At 36.6% G+C, this 16,601-nt stretch overlaps 1 protein-coding gene and 1 pseudogene across 1 annotated transcript; both read left to right on the top strand.

Moving 5' to 3' along the window:
* The first annotated feature begins 1,784 nt into the window (after positions 1-1,784).
* Positions 1,785-13,539, top strand: LOC104118074 (DNA (cytosine-5)-methyltransferase 1B). The gene is made up of 12 exons (XM_009629253.4): positions 1,785-2,029; positions 5,942-7,442; positions 7,610-9,116; positions 9,296-9,460; positions 9,579-9,777; positions 9,860-9,971; positions 10,055-10,202; positions 10,275-10,472; positions 10,578-10,856; positions 10,989-11,150; positions 11,236-11,454; positions 13,171-13,539. The coding sequence occupies exons 1-12, from the start codon at positions 1,984-1,986 to the stop codon at positions 13,309-13,311; spliced, it is 4,677 nt and encodes a 1,558-aa protein (XP_009627548.1). The 5' UTR covers positions 1,785-1,983; the 3' UTR covers positions 13,312-13,539.
* Positions 5,330-5,422, top strand: LOC117281916 (U6atac minor spliceosomal RNA; annotated as a pseudogene).
* Positions 13,540-16,601: the final 3,062 nt, after the last annotated feature.

Here is a 16,601-nt window from a genome sequence, read left to right as displayed (position 1 = left end):
TTTTTACACTCAGGTGAATCAACTCTCTTCTTTCAATGGATTTTCTAAACTCACGATTATCGATCCAAATATGAGTAAGGTCTAGTGGTAAAATATGTCAAATTTACATATTAATTCCTTTGCATGTGAGGAAAAGCAACATTGATATTGTTTACCCGGAAAATCGGATAGAGTTAAATTTATAAGTAATTCTAAGGATGTGTGATATAACTTGATACAAATCGTACAGAGAAACAGAAATGCATATATTCTAGACTATGGGAATGAGAGATAAAATAATGAGCGAGAAGAATGAATGAGATAAAGTAAAACAGGCCCGAGAGGTTGATCTTTCAATATGAGAAGTAAACTTTTGTTATAATGTGTGAATGTCCTCATGCTTACAGTAATCCCCTCTTTATAGTATAGGGATCATACTTTATATACAATAAAAAATATATAGTGAAGAACCCATAATGAATTGTCTTTTCCCTAATTCCTGCCAGGATTCTCTCCCTTGGTGCGGTTGCAACAACCCTTGTCTGTGAGCTTGATATTGACTCGAACTCGATATTGGATCAAGCCATCGGCCTTGACTCGAGCTTGATCCTGACTCGGAGTCTTGATATTCGGGGTGGGCGTTGGTCGGTCTATGCATCTTTGACAACTTTCGCGTCGCCTCGTAGTTCGATTTGGTTATGGGCTCGATAATGATACCGAGCTGATCATTGATCGGTCTTAGAGCTCGAAACATGACGTCCTTACTTCAGACCTCGACCTGACATTACGCAAATACCCTTTGATCGAAGTATTATTATCTCGACCAGTCCGTACGACTGACTAATAGGTTTCGACCGTATATGAGGAAAGCAACCTATCAACACAAATTTGAAAAGTCCAGAAATGTTGTTGCTTATGTTTGAAGGTAAGTATTTACTAGTAATATCAATCTTGAAATAAATTTTTATGAATGTGACTCTAAAATATTTATCAAGAATATACAACATCTGTCAGTGTGGGATTTGCAAAATGTCTAAATTTCACTTAGATTGCAATGTCAAAAGTTTCTGGATTCCTCTACAAATAATATCTTTCTTTAAATGAATTTTATGCTTGTAAATCTAGAGTTTTATCAAAAAGATATATTTTCTTATGTGGCATTTTACAAAATTATACAAATTTTAGTTGAATTACAATGTCAAAGTTCTAACTTTATTTCCCTCATAGACTTGTTAGATATATCCCTTCACGACTGCTAATGACAAACAACTATTCCCATAAAGGTTAAGTGAATGATACACATTTCACTTTTCTTATGAATCTAATGCATGTATAAATAATGGTATTTTGCTATTTGCTTATCAATTACTACTTCATTCCATCAATTGCCCCCATTTGGCTGTCATCATCTTGACTGAATATACATAAATGATGCATAATCTATTTATAGATTTCCATTAAAAATCTTAAAATCCCTTTTTTTTTAATTATTGTTTAATTATAGGACTAAAAAATAAACTATTTAAAATCTTTCCAAGACAAAAAAAAATGTTGTCGCTATTTATTTTATTTCTATTTTCTGCAAAGGGTAAAACACTTATTATTATTTACAAAAGCTTAGATATTTTCCTATTTTGTGAAAACATGATTTGGAATACAAAATGCTTGAAAAATTAACACACAAAATTTCGGAGAAGTGGCGCCAATTCATTCTTCGAAAAATAAAAAAGAAAAGGCATTCCCGCCTCTTCACCTTTTTTTCCCCACCAAATGCATTGAATAAAAAGCCACTTGGACTTCTTAAATAATTATTACACATTATATCGCAGTGTGTTAGGGTAGTTAAGAGCGAGAAGAAACATTGAGGAGCTATTTGACGGAGATTTTTCAGACACATAAACTGTTTACAAGAAATCTTTGAAAAATTATCAAAAAGGATAAAGTGGGTTGCTCTTAATATAGGTTTAAGGTCTTGATCTAAAGATTCTTCTCCAGATCTCAGAAATGGGTTCCCTGGCGGGGTTGGATAAGCCGGATACTGTTGCTGCTGGTAATTTCTCCCTTTTTTTTTTTTTTCTTCTTCTTCTTCTTCTTCTTCTTCTTCTTCTTCTGTTTTATTGTTTTATACGGATACTGATGCTGCTGATACTGATACTTATGTTTTATTGTTTTATTTAATTGGTGGGCTTATCTATCTTTTTTGTTCTTTCTGAAATGGGGTTTTAATAGCTGAAGAAATTGTGTTTTTTTTTTGGTTGCATTTTGACCATATATGTAGTTGCTGTTGTGTAGTGCTTGTAAGAGGGTATTTCATATTTGGAGTTGTGAAATGTGAATGTAGTGGTTTTCATGGGTAAGATCAGTTATGTAGTTATGGAATATTGGATTCAGGAGTAGATTTGGTTACAGGCATGGTACTTTGGATGCATGAACTGATTATGCTAATGTTTCAGAACGTAGATTTGTTTGTTTGTGCTTATTGTTGGGTTGTCACTGTGCTTCCTTCTTCTTGTTGGTGGAAGGAGTTTCTTTACAACTTAACCTTGAGAAGAAAATCTTTAGAGTTTAAGTTGATTAATTAAGAAGCTCAATTGATCACTTTAACAACAACAACAACAACTTACCTAGTGTAATCCCACAAGTAGAGTCTAGGAAGTGTTGCGTGTATGCATACCTTACCACTACCTTGTGTTAGGTAGAGAGGCTGTTTGTAGTACTATAAATAAAAGAGCGTGTCAAGTTGGATGTTAGTTAGCCTCTTCACAGTTTGAAGTACTTAATCCCTCCCCCAACCCCACCCCACCCCGAAAGAAAAAAAAAGGAAACTTAGATTTGAGATTTGGCACATTTTGTACTGAGGCTAGTGCATTCACTATGCATCTTACTAGTGTTTGCTTCTTCACTAGTAGAAAAAAGAGTAGACCGGTGCATGAAACATCCCCCTTTATGATAATTAATTTGAGTGTTTGTGGTGTCTCATTTTGGTGACATAGATTTGAGGCACGTGTTCATTCAAAGTATTTAATTTCAAAAGTTCGTTACTGTTTTTTCTGAGCCCGTGCAATTGCATTTAATGAGCTGTGATCTCATGGTGGGATTTTATTTGGAAACATATATGGTTGCATGAGTTATATGTCTTTTGGAAATTAAGGGGAAATTTAATTCAGAATAGCTCTTTATGACTTTTGAATGATATTAGAGTACACATCTCCAAGAGTTCATGGTGTTTAGTTTTGTCCTCTCTGGAAAAAGATACTTCTCTGATCATTTGTCAAGTTTTTGACATTTACTTGACTTTATTGATAACTGAAGCTGGAACTCAGTTGTGATGTAATAGCATTATTGGTGTATGGGGCCTTGTCCCTCATCGACCAAACACGAGGGCCTTGGACAGTTTATAAGCTCCCCCCCTCTTTACTTTTGCGAGGCCCTTTTTAATAGCAAAATCTGCAACACCCATGCGTAAAGGGAAAATACGTCGTGGGAATTGGTTTCTTAATTTGAAATTAACAAATATTGCTGTTTAGTGGAATGAATGACCATCTGCTGCTAACCAGGTCCTTCTTCTGGGGGACCATATTGGTGAATGAAACCCTGTTACACATTGATGAAAGATGAGGTTTTGGCTCCTATCTCTACTTTATGATGTGCCTTTCTGACCTGTGCCTAGGCAGGAGAATACATTGTGGGGAAATGTTCACTAATTAGAGCATCAACATGCACTTTATTCTGAATGCTTGCTTAGTTGAATAAGTTGGAGGTGGGTGGTAGGAAGACTTACTACGAGTCTTGTCTAGGGTTGGATAAGTAAATCTGTAATTTGTTCCCTCTGCACGGAGAGAATTGATAATGACTTAGTTTTGGTTCATGGAAGTTGGAGGAGTGTTGGATAGATGGAAGTTTGTTTTTTCATTTGAGGTTTTAGAAGTGGTGGCTGATGTAATATTAGTCAGTTCAATTTTTATATTCCCCTTGGACCGAAGAAACTAACCTAGGACATATAGTTGAATTTACTGAAATTCATTAGCTAAACTGCTGCCACTTTTGCTGCTTGCCCCCTGGCCTCTACCATTTCCACCTAATTATTCATGTTTCCTAGTTGTGGATTGTAATTTAACTTATTTTTCTGTGTAAAAACTATTGTCATTTAACCTATACCAAATACTTTCAAAGAAAAACCTTCTTCCCAACTCAAAATAATCTAGTGAAGGTATAAATGTATTAATAATGTTCAGAAGATGTGAACATGAAATTGAATATCATATGAAAGTCAAATATTATGAAACATTAAATTTATATAAGATCTTGAATTTTGAAATTGGTAGACAGTAGTGTTAATGTGTCATATTATTGCGACAAATCAAAGGAAGGAGGAGGCATTTTGGAGTGCAATGACATGTAAACTTAATTATGATCCTAGGAATATATTTTAACTGTTTGTACAGAATCTCTGAATTGCAATGTTGGCACCATCATGCCTTAAACATGTTCTTTTCACTTGCTAGTTGCTGAGCCATTGCAGGTTCTTATTAATAGAACTACCAAAACTGGAGTTGCTTTCATCTCGATTGAGTATTTGAATTAAAGCTCAAAGAAAGGTTCTGTTTTGAGCTAGTTTCTAATAAATTTTTTAAATCATTTCATAAAAAAACTCCATCTATTTCAATTTATATGACATTCTTTCTATTTTAGAGCGTACCAAAATGCTTGAACCGTTGACACCACCCTGTTGTTCTGTGTAAGTTTCACAACTTTCAAGTTTTCAAATTCATTTCAACTTTTGAACATTTGATGTGATGTTTTGTTATGAAACCAACTTTTTAACCACAAGTTAAAATGTTTGTCCACTACCACAACTAGTATAATTCATAAATTTGTTCAACATCTTAAACTTTGTGTCCAGTTATACAAATGAAAGAAGTATAGTAAATTTAGGTTGCAGTTATGCGATAATATGCACACCCAGCGGCGTACACATGAATTTTCGTAAGCGATGTCAATATTTGAAAAAGTGAACAAATGAATAAATTACTGTAACGGCAAGCGGTGATATTTTTTATATTTATACCCAATATTTTAATTTTATTTATTATTTATACATATATGTTATGAATAAAATTCGACGAAGCTGTGTTACGTGACACCGCTTTAAGCAAGTTGCCTACGCCCCTGTGCACACCCTCATTGCTAATATGTAGTCACCCCCAACCCCAATCTCTTAGTGAATGCACTTTATAGATTTGTAGTAAATATCCTCATTGCTTTTTTGTTATGTCCACAAAAAGAATTTGTATTAAAAGTACGATTATTTGCTCTATTGCTTGTATGTGCTATATCTTTGCTATTCGCCGTGTTTGTAGAAAGGAGAGATGGTTGGCATCTCCTCCGATAGGGATGGGAAGGCACTTCGAGTTGTACCTGTTACCAGACACTATATCTCTGTACTAGCCTCTTAGTCTAGTGCTGAAGGTATTCAAAACTTAACAAATTTGCACGGTGCAGTGACTTATGTGCTACTGACAGCTTTTAGAGTTGGCTAAGCGACCTTTAGCCTAAAGGGTCTATACTCTTGAAATGGCAAATGTTTAATGCACCTTGTATGAGTTGGCTAATGCACATGCTCGTTGTGTTTTTGCCTTGTGTATGCTTACTACTTATTGAACGGGATGTTGTTTGACTGCTTGTCCAGTTCAAATATTGAGCATTCTTGCCCCAACTCTGGATGCTGCATTTTCTTTAATTTGCTGCTTCTTTTGGCGTTCATTTTCACTTCATGCTTTTCAATATGACTCCCTGCCTCTCACTGTGAAGTTCAGAAGGCTTCTTTTGTAGCTTCTGGTCCTATCCTGTACAAAATTTCCTTAAGAGTGCTTTGTCTTTGTTGTGAGAGCATCCAGGAGAAATATTTTTGATCTTCTTTCTATGGTTTATTCTTTTTTCCATTTTTTTGCTGGTTAATCAGGACACAAAAAGGAGAAAAGCAGACGAGATTCTGTGTCAAAAAGGAAGGCACCTGCAACTGACAAGAAGGAAAAGAAACAGCCTGTTTCTGAAGCTATTGAGGAGCCCACTGCTGCACGCAAAAGGCCCAAGCGAGCTGCTGCTTGTTCAAATTTTAAAGAGAAAAATGTTCATTTATCAAAAAATTCTGCAGTCATTGAAACAAAGAAGGACCAATGCGTAGAGGAAGAGGTTTTGGCTATTCGGTTAACTGCGGGTCTACAGGATTCTCAGCGACCCTGTAGAAGACTAACAGATTTTATCTTTCATAATTTGGAAGGAATACCACAACCTTTTGAAATGTCTGAAGTTGATGATCTGTTTATTACTGGTCTCATTTTACCACTTGAGGACAATAATGACAAAGAAAAAGCAAAAGGAATTAGATGTGAAGGCTTTGGGCGTATTGAAGAATGGGCTATCTCTGGCTATGAAGATGGAACTCCTATCATATGGATCTCAACAGAGACAGCTGATTATGATTGTAAAAAACCCTCAGGTGGCTATAAGAAGTTTTATGACCACTTCTTGGCCAAGGCAACAGCTTGCATTGAGGTTTACAAAAAGCTGTCGAAATCTTCTGGAGGAAATCCTGATTTAAGCCTTGATGAGTTGCTTGCAGGGGTTGTCCGAGCAATGAGTGGTTTAAAATGCTTTTCAGGTGGTGTATCAATCAGGGACTTTCTCATTTCTCAGGGAGAGTTTGTCTATAAGCAACTTATCGGTCTGGATGATACATCAAAGAAGACTGATCAGCTTTTTGTTGAGTTACCTGTCCTGGCTTCCCTTAGAGATGAAAGTAGCAAGCAGGAAATGCTTTCACAACCAGAGCCTTTATCATTTGGTAAGACTCTAACTATAGGTCCAAAAGTAGGCAAAGGAGAAGGCAAGAGAGATCAATCTGATTTAATCACTGGTCCAGAACAAGAAGAGGAAGATCTGAAATTGGCCAAACTGTTACATGAACAGGAGTACTGGCGCTCCTTGAACCAGAAGAAAAGCCGTAGTACAACTTCCACATCTAGCAAATTTTACATCAAGATCAATGAGGATGAGATTGCAAGTGATTATCCTTTACCTGCATATTACAAGACATCTAATGAAGAGACCGATGAGTATATCGTCTTTGACAGTGGGGTTGATACATACTATATTGATGACTTGCCTCGCAGTATGCTTCATAATTGGGCATTGTACAACTCAGACTCAAGACTAATTTCTTTAGAGCTCCTGCCTATGAAACCATGTGCTGATATTGATGTAACCATATTTGGGTCTGGAGTGATGACTGCTGACGATGGATCTGGATACAATGTTGACACTGATGCTAATAATTCCTCTTCAGGTGGTTCTGGATCAGTTGAGATTGATGGAATGCCAATTTATTTGAGTGCAATAAAAGAATGGATGATTGAGTTTGGGTCCTCGATGATCTTTATATCTATTCGAACTGATATGGCCTGGTATTATGATTATCCTCTTAGTGGTTGAATTATTTTGCAACTACTTCCCTTTGTTATGCCAATTGCTGGGACTGCTTTCTTTATTTTTTGCTGTTTTTTTGTCCTTTTTATTTTGGTTCAGCGGATTTATTGTAGATGCTTTACTCATGCATACTATTTCTCTTCAGGTATAGGCTTGGGAAGCCATCGAAACAGTATGCTCCTTGGTATGAACCAGTCCTAAAGACCGCGAAGCTGGCAGTGAGCATTATTACTTTGTTAAAGGAACAGAGTCGTTGTGCTAGACTTTCTTTTGGAGATGTCATTAAAAGGGTTTCAGAGTTCAAGAAAAACCATCCTGCTTATATATCATCTAATACAGATGTGGTGGAAAGATATGTGGTTGTACATGGACAGATTATTCTGCAGCAGTTTTCAGAATTTCCTGATGAAAGCATTAGGAAGTGTGCATTTGTGATTGGTCTCTCAAGGAAAATGGAGGAGAGGCACCATACAAAATGGTTGATTAAGAAGAAGAAGATTGTGCAGAGACATGAACAGAACTTAAATCCTAGAGCATCTATGGCGCCATCTGTAAAAAGGAAAGCTATGCAGGCTACTACAACAAGGCTAATCAACAGAATCTGGGGGGAGTACTATTCCAATTACTCACCTGAGGCGTCAAAGGAGGTTGTTGCTTGTGAGGTGAAGGATGATGAAGAAGCAGATGAGCAGGAGGAAAATGACGAGGATGATGCTCAAGAGGAGAACTTGGAAGTTTCAGAGAAAACTCATACACCTTGCTCTACAAGAAGGCATATTAAGTCACGTTCTGACAGCAAAGAAATAAACTGGGATGGGGAATCCATAGGTGAAACAGCTTCTGGTGAACTGTTGTTTAAAAAGGCTAGAATTCATGGAAATGAGATTGCTGCTGGAGATTCAGTTCTGGTGGAACATGATGAACCAGATGAACTTCCTTCTATTTACTTTGTCGAATACATGTTTGAAAAATTGGATGGTAGCAAAATGCTCCATGGAAGAATGATGCAACGAGGATCTGAAACTGTACTTGGAAATGCAGCTAATGAAAGAGAGGTATTTTTGATCAATGAATGCATGGATTTGCAACTAGGAGATATCAAAGAAAGTGCAGTTGTCAGTATCAGGATGATGCCATGGGGACATCAGCATAGAAAAGCGAATGCTTATGTTGATAAACTTGATAGAGCAAAAGCAGAAGACAGAAAGAGGAAGGGATTGCCATCCGAATTTTATTGCAAAAGCTTTTATCAGCCTGACAGAGGTGCTTTCTTCAGACTTCCGTTTGATAAGATGGGTCTTGGTAATGGCTTATGTTACTCCTGTGAGTTGCAGCGAATTGATCAGGAAAAGGAATCTTTTAAGTTGGATATGTCCAACTCCAGTTTTGTATATCTGGGGACTGAGTATTCAATTGATGACTTTGTTTATATACACCCTGATCACTTTGCTGTAGAAAGAGGGGGAAGTGGAACTTTCAAAGCTGGGAGAAATGTGGGGTTGATGGCCTATGTAGTATGTCAACTACTAGAGATTTTTGGTCCCAAGGGATCTAAACAAGCTAAAGTAGATTCTACCAACGTCAAAGTCAGGAGATTCTTCAGACCAGAGGACATTTCTTCAGATAAGGCATACTCTTCTGATATTCGGGAGGTATATGCTACTTAATATAACTTATCTCCCCCACTAATAGCTGGTTAGAGTTGTAATATATCACTCTTGCTATGTCATGTTAGGAAGTTTGTTTAATCTGCTAAGTAATTATTAGGGTATTTTAAGGTTCCTACATAAAGCTTCTAGCACTGCTGAATTTTTTGATTGCTGCTTTCTAGATCTACTATAGTGAGGAGATACATACAGTTCCGGTAGAAACAATTGAAGGTAAATGTGAAGTGAGGAAGAAGTATGATATTCCGTCTGAAGACGTCCCTGCCACCTTTGACCATGTTTTCTTTTGTGAATATTTGTATGATCCATTGAATGGATCCCTCAAACAGGTACCCATTTCTTAATTTCTAGCGGCAATTGGTCTAGTTCTTTCCCTTTCATTTTATCAATCCTATTGCTTTGGATTCTACTATTCTTGTGAAGTCTAATCTGTGTACTGTTGAGCAGTTACCAGCTCAGGTAAAGCTGAGATTCTCAAGAGTTAAACTAGATGATGCTGCATCTAGGAAGAGAAAGGGAAAAGGCAAGGAAGGAGAGGATGAACTGAGAGTTGGGCAACTAAATGTAGCTTCTCAACAGAATCGTTTGGCCACACTAGATATCTTTGCTGGTTGTGGTGGCCTGTCTGAGGGGTTGCAGCGTTCGGGTAACTACCTTCTCTCTCTGCTCATGTGTAGTTTTAAATGGATGTAGTTCGAACTTTCGGTCTGAAAGTTTCGTTCTTTCAGGTGTCTCAGATACAAAATGGGCAATTGAATATGAAGAGCCTGCTGGAGATGCGTTTAAACTTAATCATCCAGAGGCAAAGGTGTTCATACAGAATTGCAATGTGATTCTGAGGTATATAATCTTTACTCTTTCCTTTGTGAACATTATAATCTAAATACGATAACAGTAGTAACCAAATAATGGTTTCAATTCAGGGCTGTCATGCAAAAGTGTGGAGATGCTGAAGACTGTATCTCAACCTCAGAGGCTTCTGAATTAGCTGCAGCAATGGATGAGAACGAACTGAATAGTTTGCCACTGCCAGGACAAGTGGACTTCATAAATGGAGGCCCTCCTTGTCAGGTTTGTTCACATCTATCCTGATGTTTACTAAACCTTGTTATCTTATAATGGTGGTGCATGTTCTTTTTGCAGGGGTTTTCTGGAATGAATAGATTTAATCAGAGCACCTGGAGTAAAGTTCAGTGCGAGATGATTCTGGCATTTTTATCCTTTGCTGATTATTATCGGCCTAAGTTCTTTCTCTTGGAGAATGTTAGGAATTTTGTGTCGTTCAACCAAAAACAAACATTTCGCTTAACTGTTGCTTCCCTTCTTGAGATGGGTTATCAGGTGTGTGTGTGTGTGTGTGTGTGTGTGTGTGTGTGTGTGTGTGTGTGTGTGTGTGTGTGTGTGTTGCTTATTATCAAAACTGAAAATCAATTTTCTTGTGATAAGGTGAGGTTTGGTATCCTTGAAGCTGGAGCGTTTGGAGTTCCTCAGTCTAGGAAGAGAGCATTTATCTGGGCTGCTTCCCCAGAGGAGATTCTTCCAGAGTGGCCAGAACCAATGCATGTATTTGGTGTCCCAGAATTAAAAATCACATTATCTGAAACTTGTCACTATGCAGCTGTGAGGAGTACTGCTAGTGGAGCTCCATTCCGTTCGCTTACTGTCAGAGACACAATTGGAGATCTTCCTGCTGTTGGCAACGGAGCATCCAAGACCTGTATAGAGGTACTAAACTTGAGAATTCCTTTGAAACTCCTTCCCCTTTGAAAGAGTGGAATGCTTCTTTTATTTCTATAGGATAGGATAAGTCAATCAAGTCAGGCCCTTGTTCTTACCTTGCTATTCATGTTAATGCAGTATCAAGTTGACCCGATATCCTGGTTCCAAAGGAAAATTCGGGGCAACTCAATAACATTATCCGATCACATTACGAAAGAGATGAACGAGCTTAACCTAATCAGGTGCCAAAGAATTCCTAAGCGGCCAGGAGCCGACTGGCGTGACCTTCCGGATGAAAAGGTGTTGTGTGCAGTGCTTTTGACAAAATAATATCTCCTTTTTTTGATTTGAGGGTCTATAAGATATTTGCCTTTTCGGGTTGCAGGTTAAACTATGTAATGGTCAACTGGTTGATTTGATTCCGTGGTGCCTGCCTAACACTGCTAAGAGGCACAACCAGTGGAAGGGGCTCTTTGGGAGGTTGGATTGGGATGGGAACTTCCCCACTTCCATTACTGACCCCCAGCCGATGGGTAAGGTGGGGATGTGTTTTCATCCCGACCAAGACAGGATTGTTACAGTTCGTGAATGTGCGCGTTCTCAAGTAAGTCTTACAAATCCTTGGATCTTACAAAATTAACTCAATTATTTATCTATATCTATATCTATATTAAAAGTACTAAATCCCTTGCTGAAATATTCTTTAAAAATAGATTTTATATTAGACAAAATATAATTTAAGATATTTTCCTAATATTTATGACTTTAAATTCAATTAAAATTTTGATTATTAAATATTTTCCTTATTAAACTAGGTAGAAAAAATCCTAAAATTTAGAGAGGAATTTGGGAAGGTTGCTATATATGTAATAAAATAGAGAGTTTTCAATTGTTTCCTATATAAATACACGTTAAGATATAAATTCACCTTTTAACTCTAAAACCCATTAAATAGTAGTACGTTTAATAACCTCAAAGCACAATTAAGCAATAGCATGGAACACATTCAAATTATTTTACTTTATATAAATCATTTTCCATTTGAACTCTGTAACATAAATGTTCTTTTGTAAATGAAAGAAAAAAAATATTATCCATGTATATTATATTAAGAAGGTAAAGCTGTAATATTCACTTATTTCACCCAATTATATATTTGATTTACTACACAAGTAGGGTCATAATTTTTAATGCTTTTATTTATCCGAAGTCAATTATTTTCTTCTAACGTGATTTTGTTTTATGTTGTACATCATTAATTGGCATCACCTATACTAAGATGATTGAATTTTGAGGCCACATTAAGAATTATGTCTAAAACTATAATTACAGTTAAATATTTCAAATTTGGGATGTACTAATATTAAGAATTTAAATCAACAAAAAATGTAATATTGAGAACAAATAATAAGCATTACAATTAAATCAAGATGATTTAATTGCATAGTACGTGTGTTGCCAATTAACTAATTTGTGAAAAAAATCCAAGCCATTCTTTTCGTTGAGGATGAACAAATAATTAAGTCCTTAAATTAATTAACCTTTGATTCTTAATAAGGATGAAATGTTAGAAGACAAAAATATTCTAAGTGAATTGTCATTGATTATATTTGTTTCTTTTGGTATTTATTTAAACAAATGACAATTCCCTATACTTTTTTATATTCTAAGTTACTTATTGTAAAATATTAACTTAATGCAGACATGTTAAAACTTAGCATTTGATAACTTGATTTACATGTTCTTCTTGTACACATATTTTATTGATTCACTAGGCACTTGATCTTAGCCAAAAGGCCTAGAATGTATTGATTCACTAGGGCACACATGCAACACACGTACACTAAAGCTAGCATTTTAAAATATCTGAAGAGTTTGAGGTGAAATTGAGTGTAGCTTTTTCTTCAAAGCATGATAATCTGGAACTTCTAGCTTCCTTACACATGAATATTTTGGATATTCAATGACTAGAAGAGAACCAGTTATGTTGCAATTGCCATATCTTGCTTAATCAGAACAGTGCCCCCCCCCCCCCCCTCCCCCATGATTTTGTTCCCCTGGGTGTCTCTTTGCGCAATGTTTGTGATATGGTTGTCGCCAAGATGTTGCGAAGTCAACTGAATGAGATGTTCATGTCTTTCACTATCTGTCTTAAGGTGGTCAACAACTAAGATGGCATATCATTTCTTCATCAGGAAATAAGAGTAATCATTTATCAAAAACAAAGAGTAAACAACTGAAAGTGGAGTTTGTATTGTATTCACTAAAGATGCAGGCCTTTGACAGGATTATTACAATAATATACTATCATCTATTGCAGGGTTTTCCAGATAGCTATCAATTTGCTGGTAACATTTTGCACAAGCACAGGCAAATAGGAAATGCTGTTCCACCTCCTTTGGCATATGCACTGGGAAGGAAACTTAAGGAAGCTGTTGAGAGCAAGAAGAGGTCCACTTAGAAGTTTGTAAATTTTGTGGAACAAGAGATGAGTGGTCATACTGCACCTGAATTTAAGCTTTCAAATTTAAATGTCAAACAGCATGATTCACATGTCAATTTTCTGTTGTACAAGATAGCTTATTGCAGAATCAATGTTACATAAAAGCTCTCGTGCGTTTACATATTTTTTTTTTTAAACAGGTGATAACCACCACACACATATACTTAATCAAGGTGATTTCAAACTTTTCTGTGGACTTAATCCACATCGGCCGAGCATTTCTTCATTTAGTTGATGTGCAATTTGATTTTCTCTAGAGGCTTACATGGGGTTCGTTGCATTTTGCACCCCTAAAGAATACATTGTTTTGTAATATAGACCCTATTCTATTATTTTTTACAATATGCATTCCAATCTCTCCATTTTCTTACAAAACTACAAAAATCTATTTTTATAGTTATTTGGTAAAGTAGGAAAAATAAATTAACGTATTTTGAAAATGTAATTATGTGTTTAGATGGTCGAGGAGCTAAGAGATTGGGGCGCATATTGTAAAAGATAATAGGATAGGGTATACATTACGAACTCGCTTACATGACACTATTTTGCAAAATATGGAATGAGCTTAAAAATCAAAATTCCTCTTCAAGATATTTTTTCGATAAATACAAGTGTGTCATGACCTGAAATTCCTAACCTCGAGACTGTGATGGTGCCTAACATCTACTTGCTAAGCAATCCGACTTTATTAAATTAATTAACCATTTTTAATAATTAACAGAAAGTAATGATATTTAACGATAATTAAACTCAGAATTTAACACAGTGTTAATGGAAATAACTGTTGCACCCCATATTTTCGTATGTGAAAGTACGCCATAAATAAATTGATAAAATGTTGGTAGCTAATTGATTGGGAATGACTAAGAATTAACGTGGCAGCAACCTAATTAACCTAAGTGGCTTTTCAAATCATTTGATAATGTGTCATTCTTAAAGGCTTAGTCATTACCTTAGTGGGGCCCGCACCCACTAAGGTATAAGACTCCAATTCATTAAGAGATGGATAAAGATATAGGTAACGGATGGGATTTGGAATTCTCAACAATCTTGATATCTAAAAAAAAAAAGCACTATTTAAGTAAGCCTTGAAGTGATTTGCTAGATTTACATGTTTACTGTTACGTTACAAAGGCCTCTTATATATCTCAATTCTCAAGTAGTCACGTACCTGGGTATGAATTATAAGGACGACAAGTGCAAATCTAAGTTGATCAACATAAGCAACAAAAGATCTTCATCAATTCGAAACAACGTGAGATTTTGCAATATTAAGGGAGTACAGTGTAATCTTTATCAAGAGAATCGACTCAGGTATGTTAAGGCTAAGCCCTTCCTTCATTTTGGCATGATCTCGTAATTACACGAGTTTGATAACGAGGCATAAAGAAAAATTCATATTCCGAAAATTTACGTATATTTTCCTAGTCTTGTAAGTTATAATATTCTCCTTATCGGGACTTCATATTCAATTGAGCATTTTTTTTTCCAGTCAAGAGAGCAGAGAGTCTATATATACAGTATTACAGTATTTTTATTACCATCGAGCTATAATCGATGGACAGGCCCCTATTGGTCAACCTCTGATCAGATGGTAAGTTATATACCGAGCCTACTGTGGCCGAGCGCCTATGAGCGAGCCCAGTTGGCCGAGATACAGAGCCTAGTATGGCTGAGCGCCTATGAGCGAGCCTACTACGGCAGAACAATTATATATATATACCGAGCCTTATAAGGCCGGACATCTATTTTACTTACTATATTGAGAGAGTTAAATCAGTATCAGCAGGTAAGCATATCTTCAGATTATCATTGACTTCCAGTTGCTTTCAGTTATTATATTATCAGTTCAATTTCAACTTTCAGTATAGTACCTTACATACTCGGTACATTATTTCGTACTAATGTCCCTTTTCTGGGGGCACTGCATTTCATGCGTGCAGGTTCAGACAGACAGACGAGTAGACCTCCTTATTAGGTATTGTCCAAGTTCAGCTTGATCGGTAAGCTCCATACCCTTCGGAGTTGCCGGGTCTAGAGATTTACGTACATCTTTGTGTGTGTATATATATATATATATATATATATATATATATATATATATATATATATTATGAGTAGGTCGGAGCCTTGTTTCGATCACAGTATATCTATCAGTAGAGGCTTGTAGACATATCCTGTCAGTTAGTGCAGTAGGTTGGGCTTGTAGGCCCTGCATGTATATTTTGTTGGCTTGTCAATTATAGTAGTTATGACGGCCTTGCCGGCCCAGCTTTATGTTGACATTTAGTCAGCGCTAGTCTCTATTCAGTTTTATATTTTGCTTCGCAAATTGTCTTGCAATGTGGCCCCTGGCCAAAGTATGATATTATATATCCAGAATTCCTAAGTCGCAAGTTGGTACGCAAGGATAGATGAGGCACCGGGTGTCAGTCTCGCCCCAGGCTCGGGGAGTGACAAAAGTGGTATCAGAGCAGTTCTGTCATAGGGAGTCTATAAGCCGTGTCTAGTAGTGTCTTGTTTATGGGTGTGTCGTGCACCGCACTTATAAGTAGGAGGCTGCAGGGCATTTAAGACTGTCAATCTTTCTTCTTACTCTAGATCGTGTGGTAGAGCTCATTTATAAGAATTCAAACTCCTACCTTTTATTTTATCCGTAATATGATGATACCTCCAGTTGGTAAGAGAATGAATGCGGATATGGAAGAGTTGAGTCAGAGGAACTCGATTTTTCATGATACTTATGATGAGGAAATGTAAGGTCTTCAGTAGATCATGTGTGTACTAAGACGTGTAAGCCTCTTGATAAGGAGTCTTAAGGCAAAGATATCTATCCACCCCTATGGTGAAAGGCAATCAGAGATTCAGAAGATAGTACAAGTCTCAACAAGTAAAAGAAGCAAGGTGAAGAAGGGTACGAGGCGCCCAGTTAATGAAGACTATCATTATTTACCATTCAGGACGGGAGATATAAGCATTTTGAGTTACCTTCAACGGTAGCAGAGGTATGTACAAATGACCACACCCATCTCATTTGTGTCCTATGGAAGTTAACAAAAGTAGTATAACAGAAGGGCGGATATCAGGATCTGGCTGGGGTTAGAGTGACCCAAAATGGGGGATGGAATATTTGCGTTAGTTGACATTTCCGAAGGATAGTGCAAATATGCTAATAGATCTCCTTGTGAGGCACCCAGATGGTGCACTCTAAAATAGTACGGTTAGATATGAGTATTACAAAGATAGGC

Source organism: Nicotiana tomentosiformis, chromosome 6, assembly GCF_000390325.3.
Source record: "Nicotiana tomentosiformis chromosome 6, ASM39032v3, whole genome shotgun sequence".
Taxonomy (NCBI): domain Eukaryota; kingdom Viridiplantae; phylum Streptophyta; class Magnoliopsida; order Solanales; family Solanaceae; genus Nicotiana; species Nicotiana tomentosiformis.
The sequence above is the reverse complement of the archived record's forward strand: the minus strand, read 5'-3'. Positions and strand labels throughout refer to the sequence as shown.